Genomic DNA, 18,063 nt, shown 5'->3' with positions numbered 1-18,063 from the left:
AGGGTACACGGACAGACTTCGGGAAAATAAGAGTTTAACAGACCTTTTTCGGCTAAAACAATAAAAGAAGTAACAGAACTGTCCTGAAAAAGACAAGAAATGGCAGGGCTTAAGGACATAATAAGAAATTCTGTGATATTGGGAATAATTTTGGAAAAATTAATACAAATTGAATAAACGCGTCATACCAATTTGTTCATTTAATATCCAATTCTGTTTTTACTTTGAATAATACACACAAAATATAGTCAATTCTACTCACAATTAGCCAAAACACACACCTATATCCTGGACAAAATTGACAATTTTTTGTGGTTGGGGTCTTTTTGACAATTTTTTTTTTGTGTGTATGAAAACTGCATACGAATATATGCCTACCAACTAAACGGAATTGTTGCTAAACGCGAATTTCATCCTACCCAACTGGTATCCTTTCCGCATAACTTAGTTTCAAAGGGTCCATCTAAAGCTATCAGCTTGATATCAAGTGATCTATTGGCACCTGAAGCTTGTTCTATTGTGAGCTTGATTTCTAGCAGTCAGAGCCTTATGAGCCAAATCCTGGATCTGCCATAGCGGTGACATTATAGTGCATGAAACGTTAAATCTGCAACATCGATTCTGTATGTGTACAGGATTTCTTTTTGGTTTTATTGGCATGTTTTCAAAAACAGTTTAATTAAAATGTAAAACCGTAAATAAGCAATCTGATGGCGCTTTTATTGATTACCTACAATGCAAATTCGGTATACCTTGATCTTACATATGAACACAATTCACATAAACTTACTTGTATGTACCCCGGGTCTGTATATAGCGCAGTGCCTACAATAGGAATTAAAACTTACTGCAAGTAGTTCATGCCTTTCTTCCCTGGTCGGAAGTGCGAGTGCTAGAACAAGATAGGTGTAGGTGTAATGGATTTGTTAGAGTCCCCTTTGAACTTTCAAAAGGTCCAACAGAGACAGCGCTAATACCATGAGTAGAGGACTGAAGAGGACAGGCCAAACAACGCCGAATACATCTGATTGCCACCCTCTGCGCACGAGATTGCTTGGGCCAATGGGAAGCGCCAAGTGAAGAAGGGGCGTGGCCTGCAAGTCACTCGTACTGCTTACACCCTTGTGGCCAAGCCCTCAGCCATTTTGGACGGACTCAGACATAGTTCGAACACGGCGTCGACCGCACGTTCCTGATTTCCGTCGATATTTCCCTGATAACACTGCAAATAAAATATTATCAACACAAATTTTGCAAAGCTAGTGCACCCGACATAAAAACCAGTGCTTAAGTGGTTCCGTCAAATTTGTGTTATTTACGTGTAATATGTATGGTTAACGGTTACCTACTCAGTGCCAGTGACAACCAGTTACTTCTCATCAGTAATCATTTCACTGAGATAGCGTCGGCGCAAGCAGACATGCCTTAATTAAGTGGAGCAGTATTGTGCAGAAAATTGTAAGTTCACGCAGAAAAAAATTAAATTCGGTTAAAATTTCAAAAATTGTTCCGGAAAACACACACACACACACACCCCCCCCCCCCAACTGGGGTAAAATAGGAAAGGAATTTTGGCATTCAAAAAGAATGCAACAAAAAAATCCTAGATGCGCCACTGTCTCTAACAGAAGTGGAAATTAAAGTAAAACGATAAAGCTTACACAAGGATATTAAGATAGATTTAAAATAAAAACAAGACAGAACGCTAAAGTCGGGTGGGTGTCCCGACTATCTACCCGTCACTCAGCTAAAGGAAGTGCGAGGGAGATGGATATATAAAATTTTGATTGCACATAACTTTTTAACGAATGGTCTTTAGTGGGCGATTGTGGGCGTTAGAGAAGGCGTGGCGCTGAAAGAAACTTGCGCTGCGTAGGAAGCCCAAGAATATGTGTGGGAAATCTCAACCCTCTAGCTCTTGTAGTTTCCGAAATCTCAGTGCTCATATAGACGGACAAACAGACAGACGGACATGACTATATTGACTCTTGTAGTTTCCGAAATCTCAGTGCTCATATAGACGGACAAACAGACAGACGGACATGACTATATTGACTCGGCTAATGACCCTGATCAAGAGTATATATACTTTATGGGGTTGGAAACGCATCCTTCTAGCTGTTACATACTTTTGCACGAATATACCCTTTTACTCTACGAATAACGGATATAACAAAAAGACAACAACAAACAAGATAAAAAAAAAAATGTTTTTCTGTGCTTTAAAAAATAATGTCTTGAAGAGAATAACATTTTTTTACTTTAAACAAATTTGCTTGGTAAAATCGACCAATGAAGATAGTTCAGTAACTATTAAAAATAGGACTTTAACAATAAAAATAGTCGTCCGTGTATTTGTTTTTGTTTTGTGAACTATTTTAAATAGTTGTTTAACTATGAACAATAGTTACCCTAACGTAACTTCTTTAGTGTAAAAGTAAGCAACAGTAATTTACAAACCTTTTGGGATGCCTTACTTATAATTCCCAACTGAGTCTACACCCAAAAAAATTTGCTTGGTAAAATTGACCAACAAAGATAGTTACGTAACTATTAAAATAGTTCCGTGTATTTTGTTTTTGCTTTGGGTTTATGTCTTTGCTAATTGTGTGTATTTTGTTGTTGTGGAATGACCATTTACTTAGTAGAATTTACAATTTTGCTGGTTGGGGCCTGTTTGACAATTATTACAGTTGATTTTACCAAGTTTTTTTTTGTGTGTAGCCCTTCATGGACCAAGCCCAAGTGAGATTCTTAGTCATTAAGACTTATTTTCTGTCTTAAGTCTTTAATATACTTCCACACTAGCTGGAAGTCAAGTGCAACCCGCACCTTTATAAGGTGTAGGATAAAGTCACTTTTGGAAAAGGTTATTGGAAATTACTATACAAATAGTAAGTTAACTACAATTTATGGTTTGGGCACATTCTACTTTTGTTTTTACAGTTGCATAACTATTTTTTATAGTAACCCTTACGTTTACGAACTACGTAAGAGTAACAATTTACTAAGTAGAATGGACAATTTTTATGGTTGAGGCCTGTTTGACAATTATTACAGTTGATTTTACCAAGTTTTTTTACTCTACGAGTCACGAGTATAATAAATCGGAGGAGTATGTCATAACTGTCATAGGAACGATCGTACAACTACACACAAAAAAATTTGCTTGGTAAAATTGACCAACAAAGATAGTTACGTAACTATTAAAATAGTTACGTGTATTTTGTTTTTGCTTTGGGTTTGTGTCTTTGCTAAGTGTGTGTATTTTGTTGTTGTGAAATGACTATTTACTTAGTAGAATTGACAATTTTGCTGGTTGGGGCCTGTTTGACAATTATTACAGTTGATTTTATCAAGTTTTTATTTTTGTGTGTACAAAAACATATAAAGTATACCTTTATTTAATCAGGATCATTACCGGAGTCAAAAAACGTTTCCTTTTACCTGTTACATCCTTTCCGACAAATAAAAATTGCCTTTAAATAAAAAAGGTCTTTGAAATTAAGAAATCAAGCGTTGTCTATTTTTATAGCCTTGCAGAGTCAGTCAGAAGTTTGCAACGCAGTGAAGGAGACGTTTTCGACCCCATAAAGTATATTTATTCTTGATCAGCATCACTGACGAGTCGATCTAGCCATGTCCGTCTGTCCGTCTGTCTGTTTCTACGCAAACTAGTCTATCAGTTTTTGAGCTATCGGGATGAAACTTTCCCAAAAGTATTCTTTCTATTGCAGGTAGTATATATGTCGGAACCGACCGGACCGGACAACTATATCTTATAGCTCCCATAGGAAGGAAACGTTAAAAAAATTCTAGCTTCGATGTTTTTTTCAAATATTACGTTCTACTCTTGGAAATATGATTTTTTATATATTTCTGAATTTTGAATTAAATATTTTAAAAATCGGATCACTATATCATATAGCTGCCATAGGAACGGTCGAAAAATTAAAAGGAAATTAATAGGAAAAAAATTATATCTTTCTTGATTTTTATTACATTATCTTCTACTCTGGGATATGACTACTTTTAAATATTTCCGAATTTCGATTTTAATTTTAAAAAGATCGAACTACGATATCATATAGCTGCCATAGAAACGATCAAAAAATTAATGTGAAATAATAGGAAATTTAGCATTTTTGCGATTTGTAAATTAATAGAATGATCTGCAAGGGTATGTAAGCTTCGGTTTGCCGAAACTAGCTTCCTTTCTTGTTTTTATATTCGTTACTCGTAGAGTAAAAGGGTATATTGTATTCGAGCAAAATAAGTATCAGGTAGAAAGAAGCGTTTTCGACCCTATAAAGTATATATTATTGATCAGGATTAATAGCCGTGTCGATCTTGCCATGTCCGTCTGTCCGTTTGTCTGTCTGACCGTCTGTATGAACGCTGAGATCTCGAAAACCACAAAAGCTAGGGATTAACCACACATATTCTTTGGCTTCCTACGCAGCGCAAGTTTATTTCAGCCGAGCACCACTCCCACTCTAACGCCTACAATCGCATTAAACAACCTTAAAATGTGTCTGGTTCCCACAGTGGGGGATCAAGGATTTTGTTGTGGGGGGTGATATCAGAACAAATTTTTTGTTGCATACTTTTTGAATACTAAAATTCCTTTCATTTTTCACCCGAGGGGGGGGGGGTGATATATCACCTATCACCCCTATCACCCCCGTGGATCCGCACATGGGTTCCCACATATTTAAAGATTTCGGAAATGTATATACAGGGTACAGCCAAAAGGTCAATGCATACGAAAAAGTTCAAAGCTCACAAACTCAAGCATATTTTTGTTTTTTTTTAATATTATTTTTTGGTCAAACTCGTTCACTGCTGCCTGTACATACATACCAAGTTTAAAAAGTTCAGTTTTATAGGTCAGGTCTAATAACACTAGTTTACAGCAAAACAAGAAAGGAATCTACCTTCGGACAGACGAAGCTTATATACCCTTGCAGATAAAGTAATGCTCACTCGGTGCAGTTCCAGAGATTCCAGATTCAGCGTTTCTATTTATTTAAATTTTGTTTTTAAGTAGTCAAGAATCAAAACGCCTACCTCCTACAAAGTTACAATGAATTTTCTTATATTTGTTTGAATTTTCCTATGGGAGCCTTAAGATATAGTGGTCCGATCCGGCTCGCTCCGACATATGTACAGACAAAAAAATTTGCTTGGTAAAATTGACCAACAAAGATAGTTACGTAACTATTAAAATAGTTACTCGTATTTTGTTTTTGCTTTGGGTTTGTGTCTTTGCTAATTGTGTGTATTTTGTTGTTGTGAAATGACTATTTACTTAGTAGAATTGAGAATTTTGCTGGTTGGAGCCTGTTTGACAATTATTACAGTTGATTTTACCAAGTTTTTTTTTTGTGTGTACTACCTGCAATAGAAAGAAGACTTTCGGGAAAGTTTCATCGCGATAGCTTTAAAACTGAGAGACTAGTTCGCATAGAAACGGACAGACGGACAGAAGGACAGACGGACAGACGGACATGGCTAGATAGACTTGGCTATTGGTGCTGATCGAGAATATATATACTTTATGTGGTCGGAAACGTCTCCTTCACTGCGGTGCAAACATCTGACTGAAATTATAATACCCTATACAAGGGTATAAAAATACAAAAAAAAAAATTATAAATTATTTTGTGCTTTCCGATCTAAGGGCCCCTTTTGTTATTAACAAGTTAAGGCCAAATATTTGCAAATGGAGTGCAAATTCTAGGAGATATGAATTTTTTAGTGAAACATCCCAATTTAGGTGGCCTGCTTTTGTTAGTTTGCTTTTTGACATATGAACAGGTTGCATCTTTGTTAATTGCGTCCCGATCACAAATGGTAAAATTGGTAAAATGGTAAAATTGACCAACAAAGATAGTTACGTAACTATTAAAATAGTTACGTGTATTTTGTTTTTGCTTTGGGTTTGTGTCTTTGCTAAGTGTGTGTATTTTGTTGTTGTGAAATGACTATTTACTTAGTAGAATTGACAATTTTGCTGGTTGGGGCCTGTTTGACAATTATTACAGTTGATTTTATCAAGTTTTTATTTTTGTGTGTACAAAAACATATAAAGTATACCTTTATTTAATCAGGATCATTACCGGAGTCAAAAAACGTTTCCTTTTACCTGTTACATCCTTTCCGACAAATAAAAATTGCCTTTAAATAAAAAAGGTCTTTGAAATTAAGAAATCAAGCGTTGTCTATTTTTATAGCCTTGCAGAGTCAGTCAGAAGTTTGCAACGCAGTGAAGGAGACGTTTTCGACCCCATAAAGTATATTTATTCTTGATCAGCATCACTGACGAGTCGATCTAGCCATGTCCGTCTGTCCGTCTGTCTGTTTCTACGCAAACTAGTCTATCAGTTTTTGAGCTATCGGGATGAAACTTTCCCAAAAGTATTCTTTCTATTGCAGGTAGTATATATGTCGGAACCGACCGGACCGGACAACTATATCTTATAGCTCCCATAGGAAGGAAACGTTAAAAAAATTCTAGCTTCGATGTTTTTTTCAAATATTACGTTCTACTCTTGGAAATATGATTTTTTATATATTTCTGAATTTTGAATTAAATATTTTAAAAATCGGATCACTATATCATATAGCTGCCATAGGAACGGTCGAAAAATTAAAAGGAAATTAATAGGAAAAAAATTATATCTTTCTTGATTTTTATTACATTATCTTCTACTCTGGGATATGACTACTTTTAAATATTTCCGAATTTCGATTTTAATTTTAAAAAGATCGAACTACGATATCATATAGCTGCCATAGAAACGATCAAAAAATTAATGTGAAATAATAGGAAATTTAGCATTTTTGCGATTTGTAAATTAATAGAATGATCTGCAAGGGTATGTAAGCTTCGGTTTGCCGAAACTAGCTTCCTTTCTTGTTTTTATATTCGTTACTCGTAGAGTAAAAGGGTATATTGTATTCGAGCAAAATAAGTATCAGGTAGAAAGAAGCGTTTTCGACCCTATAAAGTATATATTATTGATCAGGATTAATAGCCGTGTCGATCTTGCCATGTCCGTCTGTCCGTTTGTCTGTCTGACCGTCTGTATGAACGCTGAGATCTCGAAAACCACAAAAGCTAGGGATTAACCACACATATTCTTTGGCTTCCTACGCAGCGCAAGTTTATTTCAGCCGAGCACCACTCCCACTCTAACGCCTACAATCGCATTAAACAACCTTAAAATGTGTCTGGTTCCCACAGTGGGGGATCAAGGATTTTGTTGTGGGGGGTGATATCAGAACAAATTTTTTGTTGCATACTTTTTGAATACTAAAATTCCTTTCATTTTTCACCCGAGGGGGGGGGGGGTGATATATCACCTATCACCCCTATCACCCCCGTGGATCCGCACATGGGTTCCCACATATTTAAAGATTTCGGAAATGTATATACAGGGTACAGCCAAAAGGTCAATGCATACGAAAAAGTTCAAAGCTCACAAACTCAAGCATATTTTTGTTTTTTTTTAATATTATTTTTTGGTCAAACTCGTTCACTGCTGCCTGTACATACATACCAAGTTTAAAAAGTTCAGTTTTATAGGTCAGGTCTAATAACACTAGTTTACAGCAAAACAAGAAAGGAATCTACCTTCGGACAGACGAAGCTTATATACCCTTGCAGATAAAGTAATGCTCACTCGGTGCAGTTCCAGAGATTCCAGATTCAGCGTTTCTATTTATTTAAATTTTGTTTTTAAGTAGTCAAGAATCAAAACGCCTACCTCCTACAAAGTTACAATGAATTTTCTTATATTTGTTTGAATTTTCCTATGGGAGCCTTAAGATATAGTGGTCCGATCCGGCTCGCTCCGACATATGTACAGACAAAAAAATTTGCTTGGTAAAATTGACCAACAAAGATAGTTACGTAACTATTAAAATAGTTACTCGTATTTTGTTTTTGCTTTGGGTTTGTGTCTTTGCTAATTGTGTGTATTTTGTTGTTGTGAAATGACTATTTACTTAGTAGAATTGAGAATTTTGCTGGTTGGAGCCTGTTTGACAATTATTACAGTTGATTTTACCAAGTTTTTTTTTTGTGTGTACTACCTGCAATAGAAAGAAGACTTTCGGGAAAGTTTCATCGCGATAGCTTTAAAACTGAGAGACTAGTTCGCATAGAAACGGACAGACGGACAGAAGGACAGACGGACAGACGGACATGGCTAGATAGACTTGGCTATTGGTGCTGATCGAGAATATATATACTTTATGTGGTCGGAAACGTCTCCTTCACTGCGGTGCAAACATCTGACTGAAATTATAATACCCTATACAAGGGTATAAAAATACAAAAAAAAAAATTATAAATTATTTTGTGCTTTCCGATCTAAGGGCCCCTTTTGTTATTAACAAGTTAAGGCCAAATATTTGCAAATGGAGTGCAAATTCTAGGAGATATGAATTTTTTAGTGAAACATCCCAATTTAGGTGGCCTGCTTTTGTTAGTTTGCTTTTTGACATATGAACAGGTTGCATCTTTGTTAATTGCGTCCCGATCACAACGATAACGAAAGGTGCATCTACTACCTTTTAACTACCTTTCTAACTATTTACCTTTACGAGTAACGGGTATTAAAATTGGTCTCTGCGATTATTTTGAAAAAAAATTTAAAGTTGTAAACTAGTGTTTGCTTGGTAAAATTGACCAACAAAGATAGTTATGTAACTATTAAAATAGTTACGTGTATTTGTTTTTGCTTTAGGTTTGTGTCTTTGCTAATTGTGTGTATTTTGTTGTTGTGAAATGACTATTTACTAAGTAGAATTGACAATTTTGCTGGTTGGGGCCTGTTTGACCATTATTACAGTTGATTTTACTAAGTTTTTTTTTGTGTGTGGCGCACCTCATAATATGCCATCACATTTTTCCACCGATACACCAATCCCCGTAAATATTGATTTACTAAAAATCTGAAGAGTACTTAAACTATATCATTCAAAACAAACAAAAACTGCACATCACTTCAAAAGTGGCGTTGAGTGGAGTACTCATTAACATAAATGCAGAAGATCAACAATGTGTTGAGCATTAGCATTGGCCAAGCCGTAGACCGCACAGAAAGATAAAAATATGGTCGTAATAAAAGCCATATAAACTTTGACGGAATAATATGTATGTCGGATTTTGAATTAATCAGTTCCTCTCATTGAAATTGTGTGAAGGCAAATCCCATTTCGAGTAGAACACGTTCAATGAAAAGATCCTCGTATCCAAGATGTAAAGGAAAAGAATGGTGATATATTTCCTCCTCCAAAAGAATCGCAGTGTATTTATTTCCTATTCTATCCGCCACCCACTTTTAATGGTGTTGTAATAGAATTTTTTTTTGGGATAAAAACAATAAATTTAGATCAACTGAATTGATAACATTGCTACTCTTGATAGTGCATTCACTTTTATTCCAGCTTTTTGAGGGCGAGAGGCAAATAGGGTGAGGACACTTCTCTTCAAGGCTTTTTTTTACCGCGGTACTCAGATGACCAAAAAAATACAAGAAAATGACACCGCGTTGCCAATTTCCTCAAGTTACCTCTGGTGAATTTGTCGTTAAACCCTCGCGTAAAAATAAAAAAGGAAATATAAAAGGGCCTATTTAAACAAATATGGGAAAACGGCCTCAGGCGATATTGCAAAATTTTAGATGGGGATTGGTAGATAGGAACCTAATAGCTAAGAATTAAAATTTTCAAATATTTTGATCCGCTGGCTTACGAGTAATTTATTTAAGCCTCCATTAAATAATAAAATATTAAAAAAATAATTATTTAAATATGTTAGATAAAATACAAATTTTGGTAATACTCTAGTTTACGGTCCTCATCCCCAAAATTCGCAAAAAAAATATCTTCGATGGAGCGCGAATTCTTAAAAATTAAAAAAAAAATAATTTTTTTGTTTTAAATTTTAAATAACATATTTCTAAACGATCTAAGTAGTTTTGAATATAAGCACATGAGCGTAGCCTACTAATCTATGGGGGCTGAAATGCCTGAAGTGTTATCCCCCTCCATCTTTTAACTTACGCCCATGTATAAATATTTTTAAAGGAAAGGTCACTTGTGCTCAAAAATAGTTATGCGTTACGTAAAATAGTGACAGGTTTGGGCACTGTTTGTGAATTGTCACTGTGAAGAAAGTAAGAAAAACAATTTTTAAAATTCCAAAACAATTCACCAAAACCTGATGAGTGTCCTAAAAATTAAGGACATAAGGTGACTTTGGATCAAAAATGCATCGTAGAAGAAAATATTTTTATTTAATTTTTAAACGCTGTTCACAAATGAAGATTTTTAAACTTTGCTGTGACTTTAAAATTTTGATTGCGCCCACCTCCTCTTGTGGTTGAGTTAGATTGAATTTTCCAAAACGACCGTATAAAAGAGACATGTAACTATTTAATTCCGAAAAGATATCTTGAAGATATATCCCAAAAGCCGAAGAAATTTTGTGATTTTCTTAAATTATAGATACCGCAAATACCAGAGCTGATGGGCTATCGGCGTAGTGGCAACTTATGCTTAGAAAAGCCGAATTTATCGAAATAAAATGGTGGCAGGCCTGGACATCGACCCATGTCACATTTTGTCGGCCTGTGTTATTAAATTATTATAAATGTAAAACAAGATATTTATACCAGGGAACGTAATAATTACAATCATTTAGTTTTTACTCAAACAAATAACACTGTGCAACAAAATGAATGCTTTTCAAATGTACCTCGATGGATGCTATATTTTTGAATTCGTTACGAAGTCCAAAGTTAAACTGCGTTTTCCAAAAAGTTCCCCGACGCAAGGATTCTTAGCACAAGGACCTCAAAGTTCGAGAAATGCTGAAATTGGCCAACTATCCGGAGTTCTTGGAGGCAAGCGGATTCATGGTTTGTTTTGATGTTAAAGATACACTTCTTATCTTTCAAACCCCATACTTAGAATAATTTTAGGATTTTTTTTAAAGGGAGAAACAAATTGTAGAAATCATAGTCAAAAACAAGAGAGTGCCCCGACTATCAGATACCCGTTATTCAGGTAAAGGGAGTGCGAGGGAGATGGAAATAGAAAACTTTGATCACGCATAACTTTTTAATGAATGGTCCGATTTGAAATTTTCTTCTACATTTCGATAGGTATTGCTAACCACAATAACAAACTTGCGCTGCGTAGGAACTCCAAGAATCTTCATGCCAAATACCAATCCTCTAGCTTTTATAGTTTCCGAGATCTTAGCGTTCATACGGATGGACAGACGGACATGGCTATATCGACTCGGCTAGTGACCCTGATCAAGAATACACTAGTAGGCATAATTATTTTGACAGATTTGAATGTTAACTGTAGTCACATTTTGAACTTTTAATATAAACTTTTGGCACCTATAGAAAGAGTACTTCAATTCCGTTTAAATGGCACAAAAATGTTCTTAACCCCTTCGAAAAGTGAGCAAATTTTGTGAAAGTTAAATTTTTAAATTTTTTCCTGGGGCTTAAAACAAAAATGTTTTGATGCAAAGTTTTTCCCCAATCAAAATTAATAATAACGGCAAAAAAAAATATTTCAAAATAATTTTTCTTGAGCCTATTTCTAATGAGCCTATTAGGAATAATTAGGAATAATTAGTCCGCCTCACCGCGAAAAAAAATTGATCAAAATTCCGAAGTTGCCTAGAAGGAGCGTTAAAACCAACTTTCGAGAGTAGCTCCGGTACTACCATTCACCAAATCAAAGATAAAGCAAATGTCGCGGATATTTCTACGATGCGCAAGGGATGGTAGACGAAAAAGCTTGCATTTCTGGTGATATGAAGGAACAGGGTCTAACGATTCTAACGTTCTATTCTATTTCCATGAGTGCTAGTAAAGGGATTCCATATAAGAGCTGCATATTCTAGCTTAGATCGGACAAATGCAAAAGCGCAAGTCTGGTGTAGGGATCAGTGAATAGCGATGCGTTCCTTTTCACAAATCCAAACTTGGCATACGCTCTGGGCATGATGTAATCAAAGTGTGCTGAGAACTTAAGTTTCGAATCAAACATCACACATAGATCCAAGGATTCTTGCCGCAGCTGTAAAGGGTGACCATTAATATTATAGAATGTGACGAAATTATATACAGATTTACTGTAAGTAACTAAGCTTTTTTTAAATCTTTTTTCTTAAAATTCTTTATTATAATCAGTACAATATTTATACCCGTTACTCGTAGAGTAAAAGGGTATATTGTATTAGTGCAAAAGTATGTAACAGCTAAAAGGAAGCGTTTCCGACCCCATAAAGTATATATATTCTTGATCAGGGTCACTAGGCGAGTCGATCTAGCCATGTCCGTCTGTCCGTCTGTCTGGGTGTCTGTCTGGATGAACGCTGAGATATCGGAAACTACATAAGCTAGAAGGTTGGGATTTCACACAGATATTCTTGGGCTTCCTACGCAGCGCAAGTTTATTTTATCAAGGTGCCACGCCCCCTCTAACGCCCACAAACCGCAAAAAGCCGTGGCGCCCACAGTCATTTATAAACAGTACCAATTTCGTGCCATAGATGGTGCTGGAAAAGTGCTGGTCACTCTAATTTGGAATACATTTTGAATTCATGTAAATTATTTGAAATGAGGCGCGCAAAAAACATACAAGAAGGCATATTTATATTAAAGTTGTTAAGCTGAGTAAAACTATAAAAGCTAGAAGATTGACATTTTAGATGCAGATTCTAGGAGTTCCTACGTAGCGCAAGTTTGTTTCAAAAGGGTGCCACGCCCCCTCTAACGCCCACAATCGCTAATATACGATTTTAAAAATTTCAATATTTCGGAAGAGTAAAAATGCAGTTTTATTGTGTTTATCAATACCTATCGAAATGTAGAAGAAATTTTTTTAATAGGACCATTCGTTAAAAAGTTACGGCGGATCAAAGTTTTTATCTCCATCTCCTTCGCACTCCCTTTAGCTGAGTAACGGGTATCTGATAGTCGGGGCACTCGACTATAGCGTTCTCTCTTGTTTTTGACTGTTTTCTAGAATTTGTTTCTCCCTTAAAAAAATCCTAAAATTATTCTAAGCATGGGGTTTGAAGTATAAAGAGTGTATTTTTTAAAAAAACTTTAACATCAAAACAGACCATGAATCCGCTTGCCTCTAAAAACTCCGGAAAGTTGGCCACTTTCACCCTTTTTCGAACTTTGAGGTCCTTGTGCTAAAAATCCTTGCGTCGGGGAACTTTTTGGAAAACACAGTTTATCTTGGGAATTCGTAACGAATTCAAAATATAGCATCCATCGAGGTAAATTTTAGATGTTGCATAGTGTAATTATTATTTACGGTACCTGACTTACATCCATTACTCGTAGAGTGACGGTTCAGTGTTTCAACTTACGAAAGTTCCGATATTAACTTAACATCAATTTGGGACAAACTGACCAGCAGCAGATTAACATATTAATTTTCAAAAATCCCCCAAAATCTTGTTTTTGAGTGTTGTTTGAACGGAGTGTCAGATTTCATCATAAGATCCCTCATTTTCACGTATTTTCAGTTAGGCCTTTACACTTTTCACTTTCCCCGCTCTTTCTCCCGAATCAATTGATATACTTAAAGTCTGGTACGCAACCCTTTAAGATTTTGCGAAACTTTTCGATTGGTGTATCCTTTGCTAGATCAGGACCATCACAGCATTCTTAAATTTCCTGTATATATAGTAGTCGCCTTGGCAATCTCACCTGATACGCTTCGTATACCTGATTTGGGGAAAGTGTGTCCAACACTATAAAGTGTATATATTCATTAAACGATTTATCAAACGATTTAAAAAGGTGTTTGGCGCCTACATCTTAAAAGATGTTGGTGAAGTATAAAAGCAATTTTATTGTGTTTATTTACAGCTGTCGAAATATAGAACTTTTTCAAATCGGGCGATTCATTAAAAAGTTTTGACTAAATAATTAAATTTAAGCAGTGCAAGCAGTCGCATATCTCCTTTCCCTCGCACTTCCCTTAGTTGAGTAACGGGTATTTGATGTAGTATTCTCTCTTGTTAAACCATATATACCACTGCCTGAGTGACTATAAGTTAGAGTATTAGCCTGTTATATTCGTCACTCAAAGTATTTTTGAATTAAACACAGTAAATGATGATATCTTGTACTCTATTTCATTTTAAACAGGTCCAATTTGACGATCTTCGATGATGTAACAAGGATCATTATAGTCCGTCTGTAAAAAAAGCAAATGGCTCACTCTGACTTGGGTACTTCGCAGGCGACTACGGCCGACCAGGATCAGGGGACATCGAACAACGGCAATGTGCCCAAGCAAACCTTGCCCAGCATCTATCCTCTTGGAACACCGAGAAGTCCACAAGCTCAGGCCACGACGATGGCTCTGGAGCAATACCGCCTGCAACTGTACAACTACGCCCTGAATTTTGAACGCTTTCGATGCCCCCAATACGGGGGCTCGGGAGGCAGTGGTACGAGTGCGCCGTGGCTGCATTTAAGCCCCTACGGACCGCATGCTTCTGGCAATATTCCGGCAGTCAATCGCATGGCCGCGCTCTCAACCATTTCACTCTTCCCCCAAACGCAGCGCATCTTTCAGCCCGAGGAGCCAAAGCCGCAACACAGCTACATTGGCCTCATAGCCATGGCCATTTTGAGCTCAACTGAAATGAAGTTGGTCCTGTCAGACATTTACCAATACATTTTGGATAACTATCCGTATTTTAGAAGCCGCGGGCCGGGGTGGAGGAACTCCATCAGACACAATCTCTCACTGAATGATTGTTTTATCAAGTCTGGCCGCAGTGCCAATGGAAAGGGGCATTACTGGGCAATACACCCCGCCAACATGGATGATTTTCGCAAAGGGGACTTCAGACGTCGCAAGGCTCAGCGCAAGGTGCGAAAGCATATGGGTCTGTCGGTGGACGATGCCAGCACCGACTCGCCCAGCCCGCCACCCCTGGATCTCACCACCCCACCTCCGCCCAGTTCCCAGTCCGCGATGCAGCTGTCGGCCCTGGGCTATCCGTACCACCAACAGTATATAGGCCAGTTCTTCAATCGCAGCTCGGCACCCGGGCTGACGCAGTACTCCCCTGCAGACCCGGCCATGGCGATGCAACGGCAACAGGCCAACCAGCTGGAACAGGTAATCCAGCCGGCTCAGCTCCAGCAGCAACATGGCCCGCATCAGCACATTGCGTATATCAACTCCACCACGACAACAACCATCGCGAACATGTTCTCGCAGACAAGGAAGCGCCAGTTTGACGTGGCCTCGCTACTGGCTCCCGATGTCCAGATAGTGGACATTGTCTCTGAGGATCAGGAGTCCTCAGTCAGGCCAGCCACGGCAAGGACTACGACTCAAACCCACACGGTCATCACCAAGCAAACCATTCACCGCGAGGTAGTCCTGGGCCTGGAACAGCCTGTGGCTGATGCCGACATTGACACTGATATCGATGTGGAGGTTAACGTTGACGTGGTTGACGAAAGCATTAATGCCGATCCGGACTCCTATCCTGAGACGGAGGCGGAGGAACAGGAAAGCCGCAGAGGAGCCATGAAGCAACTATTTTCCGTTGAGGACAATAACTCGTACCTAAGCGACGGCAGGCTGTCTTCATTTGATGCCGATGCCGATCCCGATCCCGATCCCGACCCCGAAGATCTTGAACAGCACAACTACTCAGTTTCCAGCTCGGCGGCGAGGTCCTTGGGCAGTAGTAGTAGCCAACACGAGGAGTCCAGCTCACTGGAGGAATGTCCACTGGCAGAGGCCATTGCCGCGCCCCCGGCTGCCGCGAGGCCATCAACCCTGGCAGTAGCCATACCAAATGCATATATCGAACTCAACCACGTCGATCCGCACATGCTGAGTAGATACTACGGGACATATATGGCCGCAGCTGCGCGACGAGCTAGTATAGAGGCGTCGAAGCCAGCAAGGCAAACTTCCCTCACGCCACCTCCGAAAATGGAAATTGAAATGGTCTCACACAAGTAACGTGTCATAATAGATTGTATTGCCACATAAGCAGCCACATATTGTTAAGGACTGGAAGATCCAATGTCTAACTACATAGCAAAACTGACGACCCACCCTGCAATACAAATACATACCTAAATATATATTTATTAAATAGGGTTCTTTCAATGTAGTTTTGTATTTTAACGAGCAAAAATAAATGTTAAACTATTGTTAAACTTCGTAGATTGCAATAAAAATTTAGCGACTTAATAAAGTTCACTATAGTGTAAATCTCACTCATCTCGATAATAAAATAAAAATAATGAAGTCAAATTTTCAGAATGTTCCTAGTTCAAGTCATTCTAAGTATCTTTTTGAGGCACGCTCTAACCGTTTAGGGCCCATTACCTTCTACGTGCGTGTATTTGATAAGAAAATATCTTATATCTTAGGGGCTGTCCATATATTACGTAATCACAATTTCGCCGATTTTTGTCCCCCCCCCCCCATGTAATCATTTCTTCATAATAAGTAATCATGTTGTGGACCCCCCCCCTAGATGATTACGTAATATATGGACAGCCCCTTATATCTTATATCCTAATGCTACGACGTTTTTTCATAGAAAAAAGCCGAGGCCTTGTTAAACATGGCTCCACCTTTTTGACAAAAACCGATTAAAACTAACAATATGGCGCATATGTTGAATTAAAAAATAAATTTTTTTTTTGTGGGGAACCCGTTAAAAAAATTCTGTTAAATCTTATTTTGTTTTTATTTTTAAAAAATTAAAAACTCATTAAAAAAAAATTTTTTTTTAAGAAGAGGTTGTAGAGGCATTATTGCAAAAGACTTGAAGTCAATCGGATTACTACAACCGGAGATACAGATTTTCAATGAGAGGGTACTTTTTCAAAATTCACTTTTTTTGGCAAACTAAAAAAAATTCTAAAAAAAAATAATTTTTTTTCGGCCAAATCCTTATACACGTGTTTACTTTTACTCCAAATAGTACACGTAAAAAAAGTTTCAGACAAATGAAAAATGTGAAATTTTTTTTTGGCCAAATCCGTTTGGTTTGTAAAAGAACCGCCCACATACGAGCCACACTTCTATAAGGTGAACTTCCTTAGCTCGAATTTCTCTAGGAACCAAGCTATTGTTCCGGCGCCTTTTCAGGAAAAAATTGATTTCGCGAACTAAAATATTAGACTGTTGGCTTTTTAAGAATGGTAAAGCTTAATCGTTCGAGTAGTACTAAATACAAATTTAAAAAGGAGGACAAAAGTTACTTCTTCAATATTTTTGTGTTTTTGTTAATAGGTTAAATTGCTCAACCGATCGTTTTTAAACTTATCGCACATTTTTCTGTATAAAAAAAAACCGGAATTTAAAAATTATAAAAATAATATGCAAAAGGTTTTGTATGAATTACACTAGTTTACAAAATAATACTCTTGAAGTGCTCCGCAGCAATTGATTTAATTGTTGGTTCAATTGTTGTTGATTCAATTGTTGGAGCCCTAGATAACAAAAATACCACTACCTTTTTTTTCGATGGCACAGTTTATTATTTAAGATTTTTTAAAGTTCAAAATGTTAAATTTTGGACCTTTTTCGATTTTTTTTCCTATATCCCGGCTCATAACCACCCAATTGGGCCAGTTTTCGTTTCATTTTAAAGTCAATCTTAACTCTGCCATACAGATCATTATGATTGGATAAGTGATGGCAGCGCAGCAGCTCGACAAAGATGAAAAATGTGTTTTTGGTCGACTGTAAGTCGGCTCTATGTAACGTAAAAACTCGAAATAAATCCGTTGAAAAATAATAATGGGTACAAACTTAAAGTTTACATCCTACCGAATAAAACAAGCCGGATATGGCCCAAATCCATGGAAAATTAGATTTATGGTGGATTTTTAAAGCGCTCAATCACTAGTGAATTTGTAAGAAAAATGGCGATAATTTTAACACGGGCATGTCCTAGGTGATCATCGGTGCTCGAAACCTGTTCATCACCGTTTTTCACCGCCTATCTCA

General features: G+C 37.2%; 1 protein-coding gene across 4 annotated transcripts; it reads left to right on the top strand.

Annotated features, from left to right (window-relative positions):
• The first annotated feature begins 1,180 nt into the window (after positions 1 to 1,180).
• fd102C (forkhead domain 102C) lies at positions 1,181 to 16,271 on the top strand. Of its 4 annotated transcripts, XM_017139367.3 has the most exons (3): positions 1,181 to 1,458; positions 14,211 to 14,717; positions 14,772 to 16,271. In XM_017139367.3, exons 2-3 carry the CDS (start codon positions 14,275 to 14,277, stop codon positions 16,054 to 16,056), a joined length of 1,728 nt encoding a protein of 575 aa, XP_016994856.1. In that variant the 5' UTR covers positions 1,181 to 1,458; positions 14,211 to 14,274; the 3' UTR covers positions 16,057 to 16,271. The 4 variants fall into 4 exon arrangements, with proteins under 4 accessions (XP_016994856.1, XP_016994855.1, XP_070074209.1 ...); XM_017139366.3 differs by having other exon boundaries at positions 14,211 to 16,270; XM_070218108.1 differs by lacking the exon at positions 1,181 to 1,458 and adding an exon at positions 10,645 to 10,696 and having other exon boundaries at positions 14,211 to 16,270.
• The last annotated feature ends 1,792 nt before the right edge of the window (positions 16,272 to 18,063 follow it).

The sequence above is a fragment of the Drosophila takahashii genome, chromosome 4 (genome assembly GCF_030179915.1).
Source record: "Drosophila takahashii strain IR98-3 E-12201 chromosome 4, DtakHiC1v2, whole genome shotgun sequence".
NCBI classification, from domain to species: domain Eukaryota; kingdom Metazoa; phylum Arthropoda; class Insecta; order Diptera; family Drosophilidae; genus Drosophila; species Drosophila takahashii.
The sequence above is the reverse complement of the archived record's forward strand: the minus strand, read 5'-3'. Positions and strand labels throughout refer to the sequence as shown.